The sequence below is a fragment of the Coturnix japonica genome, chromosome 3 (assembly GCF_001577835.2).
Source record: "Coturnix japonica isolate 7356 chromosome 3, Coturnix japonica 2.1, whole genome shotgun sequence".
Classification (NCBI taxonomy): Eukaryota; Metazoa; Chordata; class Aves; order Galliformes; family Phasianidae; genus Coturnix; species Coturnix japonica.
In genome coordinates this window covers 5,487,789-5,512,838 of record NC_029518.1, presented here as the reverse complement: position 1 = coordinate 5,512,838, position 25,050 = coordinate 5,487,789, and the positions used below count along the sequence as shown (strand labels likewise).

Sequence of the window (25,050 nt, the reverse complement as noted above, 5' to 3'; positions counted from 1 at the left end):
TTTTTCCCCCACTCTGTCCTTTTCTCTTGCTGCCCCTTAACATCCTGGGGTTGTTCAGCCTGGAAAGAAAAGGCTTCAGGGAGACTTCATCGCAGCCTTCCAGTATTTAAGGGCAGTTTATGACATGAGGGTAATCAATTGCTTACACAGGTAGATAGTGATAAGACAAGGGGAAATGGTTTTGAACTACAGGAAGGGAGATCTAGATGACTAGATGTCAGGGGGAAGTTTTTTACTGAGTGGTGAGGTACTAAAACTGCCCAGAGCGGCTGTGAATGCCCTGTCCCTGGAGGTGCTCAAGGCCAGGCTGGATGGGGCCCAGAGCAATCTGATCTGTTACTCGATCTAGGGGCTAGCAAACTTGCCTGTGGCAAGAGGGTTGGAATCTGATGAACCTTGAGACGTTCTATGATTCTCTGCCAGATTAGGAAGCTGAATTCCTTGCAGAATTTCTTACAGCAGTCTCAGTGTTAACAGGGTCAGCTGATAGAAAGCAAAAAAAGCAGGAGCGAGGACTCGTCTTTGGATAAGTGGAGAAAAACGGGATCATAAACCACTTTAACTGGAAGACAGGAAGTGAAGCACTGGATCAAACTGGTCTAAGAATTCTGGTATCTTGCCTCTGGCTACACAATAGCCAGCTGACAAAAATAAGTGATGCACCTGGCTTTTGTTATGCAATGCTACAGGAGGGGAATTCCGTCCTATTTGCAAAGATCTGCACATGCCCAAAGTTATGACATGTTCTTAAGCTTTCTGTCAGTTGCTGACTGGGTTTCTGTGATTACTAGTACTACCCTGCACTTCCCAAGTTTGCGTCACTCTCATGGGGATGATCCCATGCCATAAATTCAGCTTGAGGCAGAGTAAAACTGTACAGGGTTGTCACTGGAGTAGAGCATCGTATGCTTTCATGATTTTGAGTAGGGCTTCATTTATTTGGTTTGGTCTTTTGCCTTAGAAGGCTTCTCTCTTGCTGTGCAACTTTCCCCTCATCTAGGAATATAAGCATATGGCAAAAGAGCTACACTGGGTTTGTTTTGTCCCAAAGATATGCTCTTTGCTATGCATTTATTTGTGTCTACTACTGCACAGAGAGAAATGGGCAAGAAATTTCCGCTTGCCCTGTCCTTTCTCCAGTCACTTTGTTCAGGGATTTCCTGAGCCAAATCCATCGTATTCCATTGGTAGGTGCAAATAGATTTGACACAGTGAAGCACTTCTATTGCTGGCTTTACTCTTGCTTAATTAAAGCTTGTTTTCACTTTAGAGGAATATAGATTGAATTGAATTCTTTTGGACGTGAAGAAGTACACCTCTCTTAACTTTTCCTTAAAAAATAAGACCACAATGAACCATAAAGCAACAGCTCGTGTCATAGTGTCACAGATATCGCCGTGTGTTAGCTAATTCCTCAGTCTCTGAAGTAGTCCTGAGGAATACCTCTGGTAGCCTGTTCCTGCAGGCCCGAAGACTTACACATCAAAAGAACTGGGTACTGATGTTTTAGTCATAACAGATGGCGGTTCTATTGCTTGGAAAATTGCCTTCCACATCAGCGTACGCCGTGTACCCTTGTAACATCGTTTTCCTTATGAACAGGGCTTCTGCTCTGAGGAACAAAGTTCCCCAGGTGCCTCTGTCTGAGCTTATTCAGCAGTGCTGTGTTTAGGGCAGCACCGAGCTGTGTCCTTCCAGTCTCAAATCGAACGAACCAAGCCGGACCGGCCCAGCCCCCGGCTCGCACCGCTCCTCCACCGCGCCCAGGCCGAGCCGCCGTCCCGCGCAGGCCCAGGCGCTGCGGGGGCGGGCAGGGGGCGGGCCGCGCCAGGTCGGGAAATTCCCCCCGGAGTAGGGCGGCGGGCGGGGGGAAAGCGGGCTTGGTGTCGTCGGTGTGAGGAGCGGCCCCGGAGGGCAGTCCGCGGCGGCACGGCCCGAGCGGCGGCGGAGCTGTCAGCATGGCGGGTGAGCGGCGGGGCGGGCGGAGAGCGGGGCGGCGGTGGGGAGCGGGCCGCGACTCAGGCAGCGCCCTGCTGCACGGCTGGGGAGCCGGCCCCGGGGGAGGCACGGGGCAGCGCTGAGACCGGCTGCCGCCCTGTTCGTGAGCAGCTCCTCTTCCGTCGCGTTCCCTCCGGCCGAACCCCGTCGGAGGCTTCCGGCCGAGGAAGGAATATCGTGAGGATGTTCATATCGGTGGCAGCGACGCCGTCCTGAGACCGTCACGTCTCAGAACGGGGCTTAGAATTCTTAAATCGGTGCTGCTAAAAACGTTTGGGTGTTCAATAAGTGCTGGTGTGGCGGATCTGGGGCAGGGCCGTCAGCAGGCAGGAGCCATGCGGTGCCTGTCCCGTGGGCGCTCGCTGCCGGGAGGATGCAGCTGCGTAAGGAACATGTCATAAGTGCGGAGCAACAGAGATAAGGGATCTTCTTTGGGCAATTACGTTTAAAAGCATAATCAGGTTGTTGGTTTTATCTTTTTAAGGCTAAGTTAAAACTCACATATCGCCCTTTCAGAAGGTGTTCCTTAGCTGTCTCTTTCAGGCTGGGCAGCATTAGTTGGCGTTATGGGAAGGAGGCTCTCTGCTCTCAGCACCAGCGCTGTGTGCTCTGCTACCCTTAGCAAAGTACAAACTTTCACTCCTGTCAAGCGTGTGCTTGAGAAGGCTGAACTGAAGCAGGAGCTAGTGCTTTCTTCTTGCCCTGAATGTGTTTTCAGTGTAATTAGGAACTAGATAAGGATTTTTTCAGCAGGGGAAGTTCACAACTTCCTGGTACTAGCCAGCTTGTGTCATTGTTTTTTTTTTCTTTCTCTGTTGGTTGTTGTTCTGTAAGGTCGTACGATAGTAAAGAGGAAGTTAGTGAGCCGTTTTGTTGTCGTGTTACGATCTGTGCGGTTCATGGGTTCCGCAGTGGATTACTGCTCTAAAATAAAATGGTGAGTGCGCTTGGGGTTAGATGAGATTGAAGCAGAGTGTTCTATGACAAACCTTCCACCAACTCTTCTTCCTGAGTTCCTCTAAGAGGCTGAGTGCAAGTAGGGCAGGAATGTGCAGGCAGTTGCTGCTGCTGCTCAGAAATGGCCGTTGCTGTGGAGGACAGAAGGGCAGCAGTAATCTCTAAGAAGGTGTGACATCAAAGCTGAAGGGCAACACTTCTTGCTTCTGTGTTTCACTGCTGTCACCTGAGATCATCAGAGTTTCGGGTGATACTTTCACATCTCCCACAAAGACCCACAGCTGCTTTGCTTTCAAGCTTGGTGATTGCTGGAGAGTATGTTCACAGGGTACTACTCCTGGTCATGCAGGAGAATGGCAAATCATATAGTCCTCCTGAAGCATTATTCCTTTGAGCCAAGGAGTAACATGGGACGGACGGGACCCATCGTCCTTCTGGTGGTAGTGTCTTACAGCCGTGTTCCTCCCTGGTGGCACAGCCATGTTTAGCTTCAAACTCATCATGGAGAGGTCTTTGAGTCTGTTGTTCCTTTCTTATTACTCTAACAGATTAAGCAACCTTCTACGCTTAAATAGGAGCACGAGCTGGCTGTGTTCTTGGTGCTATTACTGACCTTACTTAGTCTCTTTATGTAGTTGAGATTTGGTCTCTTGTATTTCCTTTAAAATTGTTTATTGTAGAATTCAGAGCATGGGGGCAACAAGCAAGTAGGTAATAGAGATAGCTGTGTGTTTCTTCAAAAACTAGTGAAGGAGGAGAGCCTTAGGCATGGCTCGTAGTGGTCTGACAAATGTGTGGAAAGGAGCTAGTAAGCTGTAAGGACTGACAGCTCTCTGTGTGCGAGTGTAGGTTGTGAAATAGTTAAACCACAGCACTTCACAAGCACATTGCTCATTTACAGAAATAGGGAACGCCAAACAGACCTCCACTTCACTTCAGAGTGCTGATAATACCTTTGGCTCATGCTGATACTTTCATGTGTTTCCTCTATGCAGAAAACATAATGACAGTGACAATTGTGGTAGAGATGATAATGTGATACTTAAACAGAGAGAGTGAGAACCAAGATTGAAATGAATTTGAATGTTTAATCTCTGGAGGCTGCCGTGTCACAGATTTGCTTTTCCACAGACACACACCTGCAGTCAAGCAGTGGGTTTGCTTTCAGTGACACTTGTTTCAACCACAGTCCCAACACAATCGTTGAGCACAGAGTTTTAAAATAAAGTGCTCTGAACAGGGAAGAAAAAGAGTCCTCATAAGCAAGTGTTAGTAGAGCACGATGGGAAATTGATGCTTAAAGCAGAGAGGATTAAAGACTTGAAGCGATTCTGTTCTGCAGTAACTTCTAACAGAAAGGCTCTGCCTCGTCTTGGCAAACACGTGGGCGTATGGTGCGTCTGGTTAGCAGCTTTGTAAGCATGTGTACCTCCAAAGTAAGATGATTAGTAGGTACTTTGCTACAATTTTGTCATTATAGTGTCTAAAATAGATTTTTAATTTAGTAGATGGATATGTGTCTATGTTTGTGGTACGGTGTTACGTAGGAATGGAGAAGTGAGATTCTTCTCCCTCTTCAATTACGTGATGGAAGTGGGAGGCTGACTGGTACGCTGCCATTGCTCCTCACTGCTGGCAGAAGTTGCCTGTTGCCTTGTCCACTGGGTTGTCCTGAACAGGATAACATAAGTAAATGTGAGTGAAGTTATAAAGCTGTATGCTGGGGAGTGAGCTTGGCTCTGGGAACTCAGACTTCTCATCTCCTGAAACCAACTTTATGTCATGTCTCGGCTTTTTTGTTACTAGTGTCCATCATACCCACTTTTGCTGGCATCACTTATTTTCCAGAAGGAGAAAAGGAACAAAGCTTACGTAAAGGGAAGGCTAGAAAAGATTTGGCAAGTGCCTATGGAAGTGGCCATACCTGTAAAGGAACTGGACCTTGAGCAGTGTCTATGCATGCTTGATGTGACAGCTCCTTGTTTGTTTTGAGACGCTGGTTTAAAATCAGTAGTAGATGATCAGTTGAGATACTGCATTCTGGTAAATTGTTATAAAAGAACGTGTAGAGTCTTAAACTGCTCTTCTCTAATGCTTGGAACAAAACACAACCTGGAGTTGAAATGCTTTATGGCTTTTTAAGAAAGTGTTCCTTTTGAAGAGGCATGTGTTGTTGGAGGCAGTTTTGGTGTCAGAGCAGCTTTCGCACTCTGCTATTGCACAGCTGTCTGTCAGTGTGTAGTGGCTGAAATGTGTGTTCAAATAAGACCAAGCTAACATCTCAGAAATGGAGTTCTCCCATTCTCTACTTAATTACTTTGTAATATCTCCTCTGATCTGGGGTGTGAACTGCTGGAGCACCGTAAATCTTCTACAAATCAGCAGACTCCAGTCATAAAGTTCAAGCTTTGTGTTGGCAGATATTGTAGGTGCAACAAACGAGAAGGTTTCATTATGGAGCTAAGACTGTAATCCACTTATTTGACAAATTCATATACTAAGTACCTTAGGCTAACTAGACCTTGGGCAAAAGGAAGTAGGGAATCTTTTACCCTTTTAATGCTTTCAATATATTTAATAACTATTTTGCTTTTTATGTTGAAGTCTGAGTGCTGTTTTCACATTGCCTGTTGTGTTTCTGATGTTCGCAAGCCTCGCCTGAGTAGGATGCTATTATACAAAGATGACAGAGAGCTCAGTAGATGTTTCCATAAGCTGTGTTCTTCTGATCATAGCAGAGCCGTGATGATTCAACCTCTACAATATTTACTTATCCTCTGCTGTTTGTTTTTCACATGCCATCTCACTGTTGTCACTATTTGATTGACTGTCCTGTTTGATGTTCACAGTGAGATACATTAAATAGCTAGTTACTGCCTGGCAGTCACACTGCTATAAAAGTGGTGATACTTTTGCTAAGGTAATGTCTTTCTAAACCTTTCATTGAAGAGATTTGTTGTCTGTCATTCTCATCTGTAACTCAAGTTTGAAAACATCGTGAGACCCAATAGTTTTCAGTAAGTGATTTGGAGAGTTACTGCGACTAATAGCTGGCCCTGTGGGGTGTGGGCAGCTCAAGCTGTAGAATTCAATACAAGCCATCAGGTAATTTCTGAGCCCACAGTGATGGTATTCAAACCAGTAGACTTTTTTTTCTTCCTTTCCTGATTTGCATAGTTTCTGCTTCAATATAATAGGAACTAAATCAGTATGGACTGAGAAAAGATCTTCACTTTCAGAGGGCATTCAAGCAAACATAATATTGATGGAACCCGAACTTTGAGGAGAGAACCGTATTATAATAATGAAGAATGTTAACCATTCTCTTGAAATGGTGTATTCTGTTGTATGAAACATTATTTCATCAGATACGTGCTCTCTAAAAGCTAAAAGAATCTAAAATTCTGGGTGAGATGGAGGGGAGGGTGTCCTGTTTATTATTAATATGGCATTGATACCTGGAGATTTAATGTAATGTCTATTAACACCATTTACCCTATCATGTGCATTCATGTTTTAAAAAACATTTATCATCTGAGAAGACAAATCAAGTGAAAGATGAATAATATCAGTCAAAGAGTGGAGACCTTACAGTTTTCACATAGCATTTAACCATATAGCCTGCCTTCTGCTTCTTTTTAAGCTCTAAATTTAAACAGATTTGTTTTGTTTTAAGGTATCTCAGAGCCCTACATTGAAATATTTGAACAGCCCAGGCAGAGGGGCATGCGTTTCAGATACAAATGTGAAGGAAGATCAGCAGGGAGCATTCCAGGAGAACACAGTACTGACAACAACAAGACATTCCCATCTATACAGGTAATTAATACTACTTTTATCCATAAGTTACCAGTGCCCATGTTTACATTGTGCTGTAGCTACATGTTGTCTTTGGTGCAGTAAATAAAATGGTTTTCATTACATATTCTGTTATTCTTTCCTTGGCATGCAGATGTAGTTGCAGTGCAGCATGAAAGAGTTCTTTGCTTCTAGACATTAAAGATTTTGTTCCCATTTACCAGAGAAGGAGGAGCCACAGTGATATGTAGCAAAGTGCCAGTAGAAAAGGAACTTAGCAGATTTGTTAAGGAATCATTGAGTTATTAACTCTTTCTGCATTTACGTTTGTTCTAGTTCCTTAGTGATGTGATTTGGGCTTGTTTTTACTATTTTGATTGTAATGTGAATTTTGGGAGAGTTTTGAAGGAAGTTGTCTGCTTACAAGATGTGAAAAGGCCAGTCTAGGTGCTGGGTGTAAAGTGGGAAGAAACACTTTGTACAAATGAGCAAAGCGAGAAAGTGACTTGCAGCAGATGATTCAGTGATTAGGCTCTGCAAAAGAAACCACTGTGAAGTGTGTGAAATCAGAAGGGATACAGAATTTTAAAAGGATTTGAGAAAGAGGAAATAAATGGTGAGAGCACCTGCAATGAAAACTAGTTGGATGACTGTGTTATGGTTAGGTTGGGAAATCCAGAATTAAGGGGTTCATACTAATCTTTGATCAAAGCAGGGCTGAACATATGGACAGTATGGATTTTGGCTGTTGTTTTCTTTCATATGCAGAACTGAGGAATGTAAGAGATGCTAGACAGGTTGGGTGAAGGAGAAGAATTTCTGTTTTCCTATTTGATGTTTAGGTTGGTAATATTTCCTTGGTTACCTTCAGTCTGGAGAAGATCCTTCAGAGATGAGATTATAGTAGAAACTAATACGTGAATGGAAGGTAACGAGTACTTGCCATCTTGATATATATTTTTACAGTGCAATATTTAAAAGACAAAGTGGACCAAGAATGGAGTATCTGGAATCACAGAGATAAAAGAATAGGTACAGAAGATGTGAAATCTGAAAAATGAAATGCTTTAGACTGAGACATAAAAATTCCTTGAGAAGTGGGAGAGTTGAGAAAGGTAGTATTGGCAGTTACGTGTTGAGCAGCATAGAGAGCTTCTACTAAGATAAAGCAACAGTGCTGCTGTGAAAGCTGATCTTCCTCTGAAGCCAGAATACCTAAGGGAAAAGCAAACAAGAAAGACCCTTTTTTTGTGTTTATAGTGCCAGAGTTGAATCAGGAATGTAGGAAGTAGTTCTTTGTTCAATTGGTAAAGTGCTGAAAAAGCAATCTGGCAAGGTTTGTATATGTGCTGGCAGAAATAAATACTTTGACAGAAGATGACGGGGTGGTATGAGCCCTTGATTCCTCTCATCCTTGACCATAATGCACAGGAGCATCATCCAGAACTTGAAGGGAAGGTGGGACTCAGTAGGTAACTATGCAGTCCTGGCATAGTTTCTTCTTTTTTTAACCATGACCATTGATAACAGAGCTGATAGTAGGTGATTTCTGGGTGAATTCCTGCCTCCCTGGAGCCTGTACGAGGCTTTGGTGTTGATTTGCTGCTAGGGGTCTTCACATTTAAGGGGCTAGGTATATAATGAGGGAGAAATAATGCAGTATTTAAGAAGCTGAAAGAGCGGTTGGAGTTTTATTTAAGGGTAAGTAGTGTGTATGAATACTGACAGCTGGATTGGAAACTGAAGAAACTGAGAGATGATGGAAGTTAGAGCATAAGTCAAGTGAAAGGTTGAGGTGCTGATTGAGAAGCGTGTGATGGATCCATGGAGTATCTTGGAAGAGGTAAGAAAGGGCTGAAGGAAGAAGAACAGTTACAGGATGAAGGAAGTGGAGGTGGAGACCACACCTTTGTACAACCTGTGCTGGTGCAAGCCTTGCAAGCGTTTTCAAGTTGTTATACTTCAAACATCTTAGGTCAAACTGTTTTTTAGACTCCCACTCAAACCTTGCTGGCTTCACTGATAGTTGTCAGTATGAAGGAAGACTTGAGTGCCTGAGAGATGTGCACAGAGCCTGACTTCTTTGAAGGCGCTAGTGGGGCTGGAGAACGCAGTGCCCCTCTTACTGAATGTGAAACTGGGTACTCATCTTCAGATTAAAGAGAAAGGCTTGGCAGGGGCTTATGTCATGCTGTATTTTATGAGATCCTCACTGCCTCCTTTGTGTTCCATTCACAGGGATTATCCCTGAGGTTCTAGGAGCTTTTTCCTAAACATCTTTGGAGCTGGAACGCTCTTTAAATAAACATTTGTGTACAGTTGCCTAGGTAGAATTTTGCATCTCACGTTGTAACACTTGGTGTGAAATACGTCCTCTTTTGGTCTTACAACATTACAAGCTGTTTTAATTTCCAATGAAGAACTGAAATGGTCTTGGCTTTTCTTTTATGAGGCAATATTACAATTCCTTACTTGTGGTGTTTCTTCCGTACAGTATTTTAGGATTAAATGTATTTTCTGTTATGTGCTTGGACTTTGCTAGTCCTGATATCTGAAGTTGAGAAAATCTCTCTTATTCTTGTAGATTCTGAACTATTTTGGAAAAGTCAAAATTAGAACTACATTGGTAACGAAGAATGAACCCTACAAGCCACACCCTCATGATCTAGTCGGAAAAGACTGCAGAGATGGCTACTATGAAGCAGAGTTTGGGCCCGAACGGCGAGTCCTGTCGTAAGTAGTGGTGGTGTTCAGCAATTTGATTAATCGTGCAAGCGATATTCTGATCTTATGTCTAAAATTAAGAGGGCAGTTAGTAAGCTTCAGCAAAGGCAGCATACTAATCCATCTGGGAGATAAGTCCAAAGGTTTCCTTGAGCTAGTTCCTTTTTCAGTGTTTCACACACTCCTTTTCTGTTCTGCTCTTCTCCTGTCTTCACTCTCCATATGTCAGTCTCCATATGTCAGTCTCCATTTCCTTTCTTCCACTTGCTTCTTTAGTCCTGTTCATTAGCACTTCTTGAGCTTGATGATCTCTCCTACATTCAGTGTACGAAAATAATGACTAATAGGATTGTTAATGACAACACTCAAATTAATGCTTCCTGAGACTCACGTAATTCACGTCTTTCACAGAAACTGTATTTGGACTTTGTGGAAACGGGAGGAGAAATTTTACACTGAATATCATGTTGTTGAGATGATGTTGATGATTGTCACCTGTTTAGAAATGTGTTGGCGATTGTCACTGCTGTTTCTGTTTGCTAAGTGGGTTTTCTTGGTGGGTTATTTTTTTCTGGTGGTGTCTTTTTCTTTTCAGTGAAAATACAGTTTCTACTCAGCCTCGCTGTGTAGAACAAGTATGCCGGGGAATGACCTATTCATGGAAGTAGTAAAGAGGAATTAAGGCGTTGTATAAAACATGTTTCTCAGTGCTGTTCAGGAGGATATTAGGATTTTGTATTTATTACTTATTACTTTGTATTTATGTGGGTTTAGTCAGTAGAATAGTATTAAAGGAGAGAACTGAAGACACACAGTTTGTTTAATGATAATAATTGTCTGATGGTGGAATAAACTGTTTTAATAGTGGAGATACTTCTACAGTGTACAGCTCAGGCTCAAGTGATCATGAACGTATAGTAGATACATTCAGCTGACATCTGACACGGGTTTTCTTTTTGCTTGTTTTTAGCATTGTTCTCAACCTTCTCCTAGCTGGTAAATGGTAGTTAATGCTGTTTTCCTATTTATTTTTTTCCACCATAAGAGAAAGATAGAACTGTCTCTTCAGATACTTACCTTGCATTTTGAATATTGTAACATCATCCTCATTGGCCTCCCTGCAAAGAGTTCATCTTGTCTACATGGCCATCATAGGTGTCTTAAACTGTTAGGAGACCTTTCGCCTTCGTCTGACCATTCATTCACTACCTTCCTCCATGCTTTCTCAAATCATGCTTCCTTACCCAGGTTCAAACAGTGCCTGCTGTTCTAGCCCATCCTACTTCGAGTTCTCATCTCAGTGGCTTCTGATCTAAAGCAATAAAGCCTAATTGCTTAACACCTTTTCTGGCTATGTATTATATCTACTGGGGAAAGAAGGACCCTGATGATTGTTTTTCCTCTTGGTACTTTGTTGCGCATTTTAAGCCCTCAGAGATCCTGAATTTTACGAGCTATAGGTTGTAATGCCAGAAGTACTGAGCTGCTTTGCAAATTTGTATTTATTTCATGTCTGTTATATGCACGTATCAAGTCATTTTATTTGACATAGTGCTGTGGTGAGCTTCAGTTCAGCTTGAAAGAGAAGATCCTGATGGGAAGAGGCTCTTTTTGAATTGCTTTTAGCATTTGGTACCCTTCGTTGTTTTTTTTTTTTAAAACAAGTCACTGGTTGCTGTAAGATGAAGGAACAACGTGATCCATAATTGGATCTGGATGTTTCAAGTCATTTTCGTTCTTGTGGCTGGTGAATCAGTCTTCACATTCTCTTTGAGTCTGCGTTAGAGAAGAACATCATACAATACAAGTGAGCAGGTAGTGGTTCTAGCTCTTTACTCTTTCTAGGCATCTCAATCAAAGGAAAAAAAAATCCCAATTATTTTGTGTAACTGGAATTACCCAGATTTTGGGCTGCCTTCTATTTAAGTTCCCTGTGTAATCCTAGTTGAACAAAACCTCCTGTATTGCTTGTTGACTGATGCTCTTTGTGCTGCTGCCTGAACTTGATCAGAGCTCCCTCTGTCCCAAACATCAAAGCAAAAGTATCAGCGTTGGAGCTCAAGTGATTGCCTGCATACTGAGATTTTTACTTCATAGTTCTCGTGCTCTCTACATGGATGATATCATAGTTTTAATGTTTGGTCCTTTTTTTTTTTTTTAAATGTTTTTTGTTCTGGTTTTTTTTCCCCTTTCTTTTTTTTCTCTTCCTATTTCTCCCTCTCTTCTTGTTATCTTGCTTGCTTCCAGTCAGCAAGTGTTTATGTGAAACCCTGCAGGCTTCCTGAGGTCCTTGATTGTTTCTTCTCTGATCCTGTCCTCTGTTTGACAGTTGTTAAATAGACACTTGCACTGCTGCAGTTCATGTTTTAGAAAACATTTATAATCTGAAAGTTAGGGGTGCTTAAAAGTCTAGTTTCTTTGCCCAGGTGGTTTAATTCACAGTGCTTGAAGCAAACAGTATAAAGGTTCTTGGTCCTTGCAGAGCTGGATTCAGCTTTTGTGAGGCTAGTTCTATATGCATCCTCAGCTGATGTCTGTGACTTCAGGTGAATTGCCGGAGAGTCTGGGCCTATTCATGTGGCAGTTTTGGGCTGTAACATGGAACCAGGCCTGTTTGTGGACTTGAAGTATGGTTCAAACTGAATTAGCAGAATAAAGTGCATATTTAGGAAAGAAGAGCTGAGTTGTGTGCTGTCATCAAGCCCTAAAAGAGTAGAATATACAAAAAGAATTGTGAAATACAAATCAACATTGTCAGTAGTCATATATGAAACCCAAGCGATTTACTGAGCTATGACATGCTGATTGTGTTTCATTTTCATTTTTGAGTCACTGTGTCAAGTTCAGAGGGAAGCTTGTGCGTTCTTCCAGTAAGTGAAAGCTCTGGAAGAGGATTCTGATTGCAGTGATTTTGGTAATCACTGAACGGACTGTGTTGGGCACGAGCAAGGTGCTTTAGGGGAATTAAACTTGGGTAGTCTTGTTCAGAGCAGGGAAACGTAGCACTGCTCTTAAGAGTTGTGGCAGGAAGGTGGATCAAGTTGATTTTTAGGCATAACTAAAGAACTTTTGTTTTGTTTCAAAGGAAGGGATGTTGCTGGTTCTGGAGCAGGATAGGCAGAGCCTATTGCCGTGGTTTATCTTCTGAGCTTACTGTAACATTGTGAAACATGAATTTTTAGAAATGTTTTTATTTTTTAACTTCCTGTTTTACATCCACTCAGCTCTGATGTCATGGTTTTTCCATGTGGGAAACAGTCAGCTTGCCTGGGACTCCCCCCGCCTTCTGCATTGGGGTGACCTATACTCATATGCAAATAAAGAAGAGCTGAAGCTCTTGAGAACTTTTCTGTAGCTACATGAGATTTCAGAAAGTGCTTTTATTTGTATCAAAAGCCTTAAAAATAGTGTTCAAGATTTACATTCCCTGATAAAAGCAGGAGCACAAATTCTTAACTGATGCAAACAATAAGGTTTGCTTTAAATACTTTTCACTTTCAATGACCTGAGACTGACTGTATTTTAATTTTTAGTCTCTGTGGGTTTACTGCAGGTTTAACTATTTTTAATACAGATGTATTTATTCCTCTTTAGAACTGCATTTTAGTAGTCCTTAAATTTTCTGCTCTTATTTTAGGAAAAGTATATCCTTACTGTCAGACCTGTTAACACTTCTGTCAAAGGAAGCACTTTTTAAATTTCTTAAGCCACACGTTATCACAGTATTGCTCAGCACATGATTTGTCTAGTATTCTACACTATTCTATTACTTGCTGAAATCCTATCATGTGTACTTCAGTTTTCAGAATTTGGGAATTCAGTGTGTGAAGAAGAAAGACCTGAAAGAATCGATTTCTTTGCGAATCTCTAAGAAAATCAACCCCTTTAATGGTGAGTAGAACTTATTGTCTGAAACAAAATTTCACTTTGCAAGATTGTTGCTGGTTGGCTGGTTTTGTTTTTTGTCTTGCCTTTGCTTTTGCGCTAGAAGTGTATTTTCAGGTTTTTATTTCAGTGTTTTTATTTCAGAGAAACACTCTTCCCCTTCTGTGCCTCTAGTAGTCTTTCCTCACTGTCATCACATGATGAATCTGGTTGGAAAGTTGCTGTTTTTCTCCTCCCCCCCACAGTAGCAGTGTAAGTTGGCTGTGTCTTTTTGACTAGATAGCCTGGGCAGTGCCATCATGCAAATCTAAGAGGCTGTGGGATAGCAACTGAAGCTTTCCTTGGAAACATCTACAAGTATCCCAGAAATCTGGTTCCCTAACTTTGGCAACTATGTGGAAAGACTGAATTAGCGCAGTTCCACAGCAGGCATAAATCTGGCTTGCTACAACCGCATCCCTTCTCTTGAAGACCAGTGTCCGTGTGACCTCTCAGCCAGATACTTCAGGGAGCTGAGCCCATAGGTAAACTCCTTACTTAATTTTGAAGCTTGGGACTGATAGAGGCAATTAGAATGTCCACAGCAGTACTAACCTCAGTCAAGGCAGGGGCAGGTTGTGTTGCTACAGAGTCGCTCCAACTACCCATGGGTTGTAGTTTTACATGACAGCTGATCTGACTTAGCTGTGGGCTGCTCTTGAAAAGAGTCATTTTGCCCTTTCCTCCATCCCTGGTCACACACTCTTACCACTTCCATTGCATCAGGTAGGGAGGCCTTATGTTGCCATCGTGAGCAAACTCAGTGAGTTGCTCCAGTGGAAAACCAGCCTGCAAAAAAAAAAAGAAAAACCACCAAAAAAACAGTTTTGCTCAGATCAACTTGCTGAATTGGTCTCACAGCCATATAAATGCTAAAAGTTCAGTGCATTGAACACTCAGCAACAGTTGTAGGGCCAAAGTGTCACCAAACTTTCAGCGTACAGGCACGACTTAAGACGATAAGCATAAAAACATTGAACTACCAGCTCTTCACCGTTGTTTAATCATCTTACTGGCGAGCTTGGTGGCTTGTTGTTCTTAGTTGATATGGTAAGGTGGAGCTGCTTTAAAATATTCTAGAGAATGAAATAATTTAATCTATACCTTTCAATTTCTCCATGTCCTTGTCAAAATTCTTCAACTGGTGATATGTGTGTCTTGTGCTTCTTGTAGCTACAAGAAGAATTACATGTTTTATGTCAGTAATTGTATCAAGGAGTTTCAAAACTAAAACATATATGTGCTAGGAAAAGAACACATGCCAGACCTTTTGACTTCCTCCTATTGAAGCTAATGTACAAAGCAGTGTAATTGCTAAGTAAATAACCTGTTTTAATCATAGCACCATTATCGCTTACTGACATATTGAACTTCTACAGATCAAGAAAGTTGATTTTTTAACACCTAAAAACCCAGTTTTTGAATATATATATAAAATAAGATAAAGTCATTCAGACTAACTCTAAATTCATAGTTACTTCGAAGTTGTTTTGCTTCAGCAGTGACTTTCTTATCTACTGTACTTACAGAATGAAAAAAAAAGGAATGTGTAGACTCTTCTGTGCTTCTCTGATTTCAAGTACAAATAGTGACTCTGAAAATAAGGCATTGCTAATGCTTATGGGTGGCAAAAGCCTGGAGATTTTTCAAATGCTTTTTAATGCCCATAGAAGTCATGCTAAATTCATGTAGGACCCTCATTAGAGAGATAAGAGCAGAATTTCTAGCAAGCTTCAGAATACATGCCATGCTTTAATCCTGAACTTAAGGGAAAAAAAAAAGCACGTTGAACTTAAATACCAGAAATGTTTTAAATTATTGTCTTTATTTCAGGGCAGCTGTTTGTAGTCAGTCTTGTCCATCAAAACAATTGCTCTAGTTCTGGTAGTTTACACAGCAGCATGTTTTTAAATTACTGCAGTCCCTCAACACACAGTGTAAACTAAAGTTCATTGTTTTACTTTGGGTCAGCCTACTCTAAGTTGATTTCAGACAACACAATTAAGAACTCCTTGTTCAGCCCTCTTAGCTTGCTTTCTTTTATTCAATAAATAAGAAATGGAGTTATGTTTTTATATTGATGTTGTGAATTGAAAGAACATGATAAAATCTTCTTACATAGGTCTGTTTTACCAGAGAAACGATAGTGATTATGCAGAGCTCTATTCCTAGTGGCTCTGAGTGCAACTAGAATCATTAGAGAATAGATTGTAGCTGTGTTTGGCATGTAGCTCCAAATCCACTATGCATTTTTGAGACAGTCACAATCTGGCAGCACTGGGTCATATCCTGGGCTTCCTTCTGCTGGTAGCCCAGCCCAGCAGCAGAAGAGGCTGAAGCCCTGTCTTGGTAGTGGGAGCTCCTGGTGTGGGTGATGCTCAGGGCTGCCCTTTGCTCTTGCAGGCTTTGTGCTGCTAAGGGGGGGTGCTGACGTTCTCCAGCCTGTGTAGCTGCCTTACTGCACTTGGTAATGTGTCAGCATGGACGGAGCTGCCATGGGGTTTGCCTCTAGCAGCTGCAGAGCAATCCCATGCTGAGCCGAGCCCTGAGAGGCATAGCACCAAGGTAAAACAGGATTAGTGACAGAAGTATTTTTATGCGTGCTTAGTTGATCAAAACAGGTTTGTATTGGCAGCAGTCACTGTAATGTTTGCTGCCTGGTGAGATTTAAGCTTGTATATATAGACTTTTCTTAATTTTTTCTTAAGGTCAGACGAGTATCACTGTATTCTCCAAGATAATATGGGTTGTACTGTGTCCATCCTATTTTGTGCATTTATTTATTTGCCTCCAGAACAGTATCCAACTTTTCTGTTTAGGGAAGAGTCACAGAGTTAGGTGCATCCTTGAAGCAGGTTGCAAATTAGTGCTACTCCTTTCTTGTATGAATATCAAGTTCTGCAGATTACTAGTGTCTTTCAGCTCTGTGGGAGATGTGTTAGGAAGGTGAATTTTCATGGACCTGAAAACTTCAGGGTGTTTGTGGGCCAGTTGTTTTGTTGTTTGCTTGTTTTTTTCCCCCTCCATCTTCTGAAACAGTCAAACAATCTCAGACCTCAGTACACATTTAGTAAGAAGGTTGACCCTCTTAATAGACAAAACGTGTCTGCGGCTTACCAGCATGTGTACGACTTACTGTGTAGGCTGAAAACTTTACTTGCTGTAGAGGCAGAAGTAATTTGTGAGGTTGTGTTCCAAACATCCTTGTGTAAAGAGACCTTTGTCTTCCAGGGAAGCCAAATTGCTACAGGTGCCTGGGGTGGCAAAGGGAGAGTGAACCTAGTGCAAATTCTCCTTTGGTGTCATTCCTCTTCCGCAACATGCAGCACATGGATATAACAAGCAGGAGGAGGAACTTGCTCAGTAAAGATGCATGTTTAAAATAACTTTCTCTGGCATACTCATCTGTACTCTTGAGGCAACTGATGTCAACCTCCAAAGTCCTGTATTGGGTGGTAGGAGATGTTTGCAGATAGTGCCGTGTACCCAGCTGGATCTGGTGACATTGGAGTTGTTCTGTAATGTATCTGGAAGGCTGTTTGAATCTGAAATTCCGACTATTAGTTGGCAGTATTTGTCCATTGTTAATGCTTTCAGCATCTTCCGTGCAAACTGTGTGCGTTCACTATGATGCCAGTCAGTTGATCCCCTCCTCAGGTTTCTGCTCCTGAGTTGGCCTTGTTTGAGAGAATTGTTGTTTCTATACCATCACTGGATCTGTTTGCAATCTGTCTTGGTCACAAAGCAGCATCACATACATTTTTGCCTTCTAAAAAGCTAAACTATTGCAGAAATATCTCCTCTCTTACTCCTGAACACACCAGGAAAACTGCATACAGTAGCAGCCTAATGGGGGTTTCTTGGCATGATGCTGCTGCAAATGGCACAGCTTTGAAGGAGCGGAGTTACTCCTCCAGTGGAGCTGGTCCATGTCTGCTTTCTAGGGTGTGTGTTTTCTTTTAGTAATGGCTGAGCTGTGCTGTATCCTTGTCTTCCGATGTACTGTCTGATGTTCGGCCAACTCAAATTAAAAGAAGAGCCGGTCTTGAGTTGAGAGCTTTTGTGGGTGGGTGTGACGTGAAGTAGAGACAACAATTGACTTAATAATAACCTTAGTTAATTATCAGTGAGGAAAACACCTAAATATGTTTTTTTTTAAATTTAAGGGAAAACTGTACTTGTTGAGCCATTGCAGAGCACCAGCCTTTTTCTAGCATGAAAGTCCTTTGAGAGAACTTGACGTTTCTGCAAGATTTCTGCTTCTTTGCAATTGCTCTTGCTAATAACCGTTTCGCTAACTTTTAGGCCCTGCCACGCACCCCAAAACTATTTCAGCTCCTCTTGCCTCCGCAGTCTTTCCTTTTGCTGTTTCCCCTTTCCGCCTGTGAGCAGCTGACCCTGCGTGCACTTCGTACTCGTCACAGTCTCCATGACACCCCCTGCACGCCTCTGCCTCCGTGCCATGCTGGGCTCGTCCCCACGCTGTCGCACTCACTTCCTGCCCATGCACAGCTCTCCGCAGCTTCCTTGCTGGCCCTTGCAAGCGGTGCTGGTGAGACCCCCTGCTCTGACACCACCTGCCTGTGTCGACTAAGTTCCCCCAGTTCCGCTGTGTGCTGCGGCTTGTTGCACCACCCATCTCATCTACAAAAGGCAACTCCCAGCAAGGGTTTGTGAGTTTGGAGTGGTTAGAAAAAGCAAAAAGCATTAGAGTCTTTTGTAAGGAATGTCTGAGGTGTAAAAATTTAAATATACTGTCCTTAAATTAAAACAAGTGCGTAATTCTGTCCCCACCCCAACCAGATTCTCAAGTTGAAAGTGCTGGTGAGAGAGAGTAGCCAGCTTTTTAAGAGCTGCACAGCAGATCCACGTAGGCTAAATGTCCTGATCATCACATCACTGTAGCTTTCCCTTTGGAAAATTCTTCTGTCCCTCACACATGTATTTCTTGCTGTTTATGCTGAAATTTGTATATTAGCCTAAAGGACAGCCTCTCTTTGAAAATTATGAAGTAAAGGCACAAAAAAATGTTGACTTTTTTCCATATTGTAAAAAAAAAACACCACAAAAAAACAAAGTTGCTGCAAAGTATGTCTTGCACCCAGCAGTCCCTGTATGTTTCTGTCTAAATCTGTTCCAGTTTTATTCTCTCTTAGAGTGGATTTAGAAAAAAACAGATTTGGGGAAGTAGCGCTTGGATGAAACTTTGAAACTCAGATGTTTTCATTTCTGTTTTTCTCCTTGGCTTTTTTAAATCAAGCCAGGGCATTTGTTTTCTCTGTGCTTCTTTCCTCTAAAACAAAGAATGCCCCTCCCTTACGCTAAATCAGCCTGAAAGATGCATGTGTAAGACATAACCACAGTAGTATGGGAATTTGGCTGTTGGTTATCATCTGAATTTCAGTCATTTGTGCCCTCTCCTGTGCTGCAGGTGTGTATTCTCTTCATAATTACGTACTTTTCCTGTGGAGCTGGTTGAAACTTACCTCCGTGTTCATCTGTGAGGTACAGACTGGGCATGCATTGACCAGCAGTTCTACCACAGCCCTTTTCTCCTGTTGTTCCCTACTTAGCAAGGTGCAGATGCTGCTGTGCCCCCAAACATGTCGCTAAACAGCTTGGCCTGTCACCTAATGCTGTGTATCCAGTTGGTGAAGTCCAGGTGCAAAGAAAAGAACTTTTGCCAGCAAGTGTTAAATAGTACATCAGGACTCTCTACTCTTCCTTTTGTACTGATGTGGCTGTGGTTCATTTGGAGTAGGCCAACTTTGAAATGAAACTCAGCTCCCTGCGTATCTCTAAATTAAAAAGCACTGTGTGTGTAAGAAAAAAGGCAGAATGCAGCTCATCGTGATTATTAATGATGTTAGTTCCTGAGCAGTCTCTGTGGTGAAGTACTTTCGTTTGCAGGAGGTCATTCACCTTGGCTGAGCTCTGGTGTTGCTCATACTCCCCCGCAGCCCCCATTTGAGAAGTGAAGGTCACAAGATGTCCCCCTGCAGTTTGAACTGGTGTTCTCAGCGCTGCCCTCTCTAAATGTGTCACACCGTGTCATTTGCCCTGGAAGTTTCCATGTAAGTTAGATTTAGTTGCTGCAGTGCTTCCATCTCCGCCCACTGCAGAAGCTTCCGGCATCATTAGTCTAGAAGCTGTACAAGAAGAATCTCCTGTTCAAGCAGTTATGGTATTTTAGTTCAAAACCAAACACATCATTTCTCTTCAGTGTTCAAAATAAACTTTCACTTTCTCTGTAGCACATCACCTCATGAGTAAACACCAGAATCTTTATTCTCTAGTAATTTCACTGGGTAAATGGTACTTTACTGGTCTGTCTGGATGCTGAAGACTCTTAAAACAATGAGAAGCACTGGAGATCAATAAGCAGGAGGCCTGAAGCTGTTGTTGTCTGAAATTTTGTGCCAGAATTTGGAATTGCATACTGGTGAGTTGGACCCTGAAGTCCTCAGCGTTGCTCTACAGAAGCAGACACAAGTTCTTTTCTTAATCAGCAGAAACCCAGTGAGTCATCTTGATTTCAGCAACAAAGATATCTGAGTCCAGGACGGCCCTAGCTCTGGTGTTCCACGAGCTGCTTGGGTTAGCCAGCTGGGTTGGAAGGAGTTCATGACTTGCACAGGGCTGCTTTTGTGCTCGTAGTGGGGCTGTTTTGTTTTCTTTTTGTGCTATTAGATAAGAGTGAAAGAATCATTTTAAAGGTAATGATTTTTTAGGTTGGCGATTCATGTTATCTCTCAGAGGAGCTGTATATAGATTTGTAAAGAAAGGATCTGCTAGTTATTGTAGCCCGTTGCTGGTTGGACGGGCAGTTCTGCCCAGGTTTGCCTGTGTTTCTGGATACTGTTTTATAAATCCTGATGCCAGAATCTTGGTGAGTGATGTCAGCTTTCTTTTATGATGATGCTGGTTGTGGTTTTTTGGTATCGAGCCCCCTAATTAACTTAGATGGTTTCATTTCTTTTCAAATCTTCTTAATATTATTGTTTTTGTTTCAATGTGTTTGAGTTGTGAAGCAATCATTTTGAAAGTGTTCACTCCCCCTGTAAAATAGCTGTATTCACAAGCATTATTTCATTCACTTCTGTTTGCGTGGGTAACTACAGAAAATGAATTTTTACCAGATTAAGGGTATTTTTTTATTAGGTAGAGCCATCACTGAAACAAGCCTAGATTGTAGGTTGGACCGCAGCTCTTTTGTGGGTTCATACCAAGGTAATAAGGTGTGGTACTACACAGCTAGAAGTCAGAAGAGGATGCTGAGCTCCTGCCAAAAGCACAGTACTTCCTTTCATCCATGTGCTGTGTTTGAGCCTTTTCTGCTGTGTCTGTTCTAAACATGCTGCATTGTGCCACTGATTTCAGTGGAGCTACATGTGTGACGTTTGTTCCACAAATCTTCAGCAGCATTTCTTAGGTTTAATAAATGTTGTTTTGTCTGGTTTACTGCTGTCCATTCTCCTTTGGTGCAAAAGTTAATGAAATAACGCTGGATGGCACGACCATCCTCTGTATAGCCATACTCCAGGCATTAGTCAGTGTGTTTGTCTGCCTCGCTCTTGTTTGTTTTTAATATTCTCAAGATGTAAGGCAGCATATGGTCAAGTCAGTGGTTACTCTCAAATAGACTTCAGAGGGAGCAGAATTAGACGTTCATTAAAAATAACAACATTTTATTTTGTTTGGATGATTATCTTTTAGGCGTGAACAAAATATGTTTTGAAATTGATGAAAGCTGTGTGCATCTTTATATAAGCGTGGAATTTAGCCTCTGTATTTTTAAGTGTGTCATCACAAGATGGAGTCACAGCTGTCTTGTTCTCCTTTTTTTTTCTCAGTTATGTTCTTCTCATCTGAGCAGAAATAGCCCAGGAGGAATCAGTCTTGACTGAGCACTTCCTCTATTGAATTGCAGGTTTTTTATGGTTTCTATGAAGTCATTTATAAGAACAGTTCTTTGTATTGCATCAGAACGCATGGCTCTTAATTCGCATGCTTACAGTAAATCTGTTTATAGTCCTGTTTAACGTCTTTATTGATGACCTGGACGAGAGAATTTATTGCACCCTCAGTGAGCTTTCAAATTACATGCTTGATGGTCCTTTCCACCAGGCAGGTCCTATAAAGGGATCTTGACAGGCTCAACTAATTGGCCGAGGCCAGCTGCATCAGCTTCAGCAGGATCAAGAGCCGGGTCTTGCAAGGCTGAGGTGGTGCTTGTCCTTCTGTACCAGCACTGGTGAGGCCACACCTCAAGTGCTGTGTTCAGTGTTGGGCCCCTCATAACAAGAAAGACATTGATGCCCTGGAGCACAAGTGTGATGGGGATGGGCTGAGACAACTGGGGTTGTTCGATGTGGAGAAGAATGGACCTGGGGAAGACCTCACTGCTCTCTACAACTTAAAAGGAGATTGTAGTGAGGTGGGAGTCAGCCTTTTCTCCCAGGTAATGAGTGAGAAGGTGAGAAGGGATGGCCTCAGGTTGCACCAGGGGAGATTCAGGTTGGATATTAGAAAATATTTCTTCTTAGAAATGAGCGATGAGGCACTGGAACAGGCTGCCCAGGGAGGTGCTGGAGTCACCATCTCTGATTGCATTAAGAAACTTAGAGATGATATGTAGGGACATGGTTTAGTGATGTGCTGATGGGTTGATGGTTAGACCTGATGGTCTTAGAGGTCTTTCCCAATCTTAATGATTCTATATCTTTAAATTTTGGGGACGTTGTACCTTTCCTGTATCAAGCAGTCAAACGGATTTGTTGGGAACTTAATTTCATTTTTAAGAGGTTTGATGTTTGACTATAGCTGAGGCTCTGTGGCTCAGCAATGGCTAGTAAAATTCACTAACACAGGCCATTAAACCTGTGTATCCCTGCAAGCTAATTGCTTACTGGCACAGTGTTTAAGTGTGGATCAGAGTCATCTGAGCTGCTGGGAGCAAATTAACATTAAACTTTTGATAATACCTTGTGCAAGCTGCAATATAAAGAACACACTCCCCCCACCCCACCCCAATCAGACTGTATCAAGAGGCAGTTGGGATATGACATGAGTTATTAACTATTTCAGCAGTGTTGAGGCTCAGAAACCTCATTTTAACTACCTAGTAACTTGTCCAAACGTGAAGATATTCTGAAGTGTAGTTTTAACCACCAAGTCACCATCAGGTGTATTTTGGCCCCCTTCTCCAACAGCCAGCAGCTGAGCACCTGAAGGGAGAAACCACCAGAGCCTACACCAGGAATAGGCTTGTCTGCAGCATCCTTGAGAGCAAATGCTGTGGAGTCAAGTTATTAGAGCTTCAGCGTTAGTTTGAAGGAGGAAGATTAAGAGAATGACAGGAAGTGAACGTCACACATGCTGTGTCAGTACAGACTCACAGGCTTTCTGGTGTAAGCTGCATATGTTCAGTGTTCTGCCCCCTGTGTTCCCAGTGGTGCTGTGCTGCTGTGGGAACTTCACTCTGCATATCTGGTAATAGAGACGACCAGCAGCCTACAGAGTTCATGCTGACAGCTTCCCTGAGTCCTGGCATTTCTGGGACTACATTCAAAGCTGCCGCTTAGTTTTGAACTGACTGGATTTGTCTTAAGACTGCTGATGGCAGGCTGGTAAAGCAGAAAGGTGATTTGATTTCTTTTTACTATAGAAACTGTAAGAAATGGAGATATTCAAAACACAAGACTAAAAATGCCAGTGGAAAGTATTCTGAGCTCAGAGCATTGGTTGTTTCATGCTATCAAAAGGTGAAAGGAAGAAATCACTTGAGTGGGTGATGTGGAATCCCACTCATGGCAGGGTGGAGACCAACCCGGTGATAAAAGCTAAAGGTCAGAGCATTGCAGTCTAATCAGTACAACGTGATCCACACGCTTCTTATCGCAAGTGCATTTCACTTTTTTATTCTTGCAAGAGGCCTTTGAAAGGGCTGGGGAGGGAGTGAACTTCAGAGGCTGTGATCTGCTGACTTGGTGTGCATTCACTTTAGGCAGTTACAGTCTGACTGAGCTGAACTGCTGTGTTGAACAACTTTGGAAGAGAACTACTCCCAGTGATTTTAATTACTAGTGCTTTACTGAAGTGAGATCAAATCAGAGTCTCATTTAGCTACCGCTGAATGTTAGCACAATAGTTTAATGCTGGACCTTAAAGAAAAGCATTGATTTCAGATAGTGTTGATTCTGCCAGTTAGCCATGAAGCTAGGATTGGATGCATTAAATGTTTGATGATGATATCCTGGGCCCTGTGTTCTGAAATTAAAATAAATGAACTCATGATCTGCTGAGCTGGAGTTATTTATTGTGTTTTACACTCAAATTAATTTGCGAGGAAACAGTTTGTTTCCAGCAAGGGTTTGCTTGTTGGATTAGAGAAGTATATCATAAAGACACCACTGATTGCTGTACCCAGGTTCAAAAGTGATACTGGTTTTGCTGGAAAGTGTAGATAGTCTGTATTGTGTAAGCTTCATTCTTGTCCCAAAAACTGAATTATTTTCCATCTCAGTTTCTAGAGGAAAATAATGGTTATTGCATAGCAGAAATCTCTCACTTGCTGGAAATTTTTAGCTAGATCCTAGGACTCCTTTGTACTGAAGGATTTCTCTTTGCCAGGGGCATTCCTTTATTAAATATCATGCACAAGTAAGAGATGTGTCCAGCGAATGACTGCAAATACATGAAACTGGTCTGGGAGGCAAGGTGAGGAAACTAGTAAGCAAGGAAGACAAGGAACAAGTTTACGATTAGGAAGAGAGGGAGAAGGCAAAGGTGGCGGTATCCTGGTTGGTGTGACTGTCTGCTTTGTGCTGTGTGGTCACCTTCCTGCTTCCAGCCATAGCTGCTCGGGGGCAGCTGAGCTGAGACTGTTTGACTCACCCATGGGATGGTCTGGTCAGAGAAAAGCCTTCGTAGAAATATGATGGTGGGGAGAAGACTGACTTCTTAGAAGGGAAGTTTTTGTTTTTTGCTTCAGATTTAGCCTTGTGTGACCAAGGAAAAGTGTTAAGGTCCTTTTTTTTTTGTGGTGTTTTTTGTATACAAGGAATTTATTCATGCATAGCACTAGAGAATGATGTGGATGCACTTTCTTTGCTTTGGCAACAAACACAAATTTGGCAGTTTGTTTTTTACTGGTGGAGACAACACCAGACTGTTAAAGAATTGCTGTTGTTTTTGAAGACTATTTCTCAGTCTTGTATTTCCTTTTGCTATTTAGTGCCTGAAGAACAGCTGCACAACATCGATGAGTACGATCTCAACGTTGTCCGCCTCTGTTTCCAAGCTTTCCTCCCTGATGAACACGGCAACTACACGTTAGCTCTTCCTCCTTTGATTTCCAACCCAATCTATGACAACAGTAAGTAATGACTCAGTCAAATGTGCTCCCCCCTCGCACCAGGACAGATTCTGAGGCTTTGAGCTTTTTGCCAGCCCTCTGGGGCACTTTGCTGGTTTGAGATTGTTTGATACACTCTTAACACACATAGCAAGATAGTCGGCACGCCTCTTAGATGATTTCAGAGTGACGTGCTGGTAGGCTGGAGTAGAATTGTTTGTTCCTGCCACAAGCCAACTCATTGGTGCTTTATTCACCCTTGTTTACATACACAGTGATGGCTGCAAGGATGA

At 42.3% G+C, this 25,050-nt stretch overlaps 1 protein-coding gene across 2 annotated transcripts in view; it reads left to right on the top strand.

Annotated features, from left to right (window-relative positions):
• The window catches only part of REL (REL proto-oncogene, NF-kB subunit), a 36,261-nt gene that overhangs the window by 3,921 nt on the left and 7,290 nt on the right, over positions 1-25,050 (top strand). Inside the window, exons 1-5 of one of the 2 annotated variants that reach the window (XM_015856762.2) lie at positions 1,823-1,965; positions 6,632-6,774; positions 9,338-9,486; positions 13,277-13,368; positions 24,638-24,778. In XM_015856762.2, the coding sequence (XP_015712248.1) occupies positions 1,959-1,965; positions 6,632-6,774; positions 9,338-9,486; positions 13,277-13,368; positions 24,638-24,778 (532 nt within the window). In that variant the 5' untranslated portion in view covers positions 1,823-1,958. Of the gene's footprint in view, positions 1-1,822; positions 1,966-6,631; positions 6,775-9,337; positions 9,487-13,276; positions 13,369-24,637; positions 24,779-25,050 lie in introns of those variants that run through there. The other variant, XM_015856764.2, reaches the window with a different exon arrangement.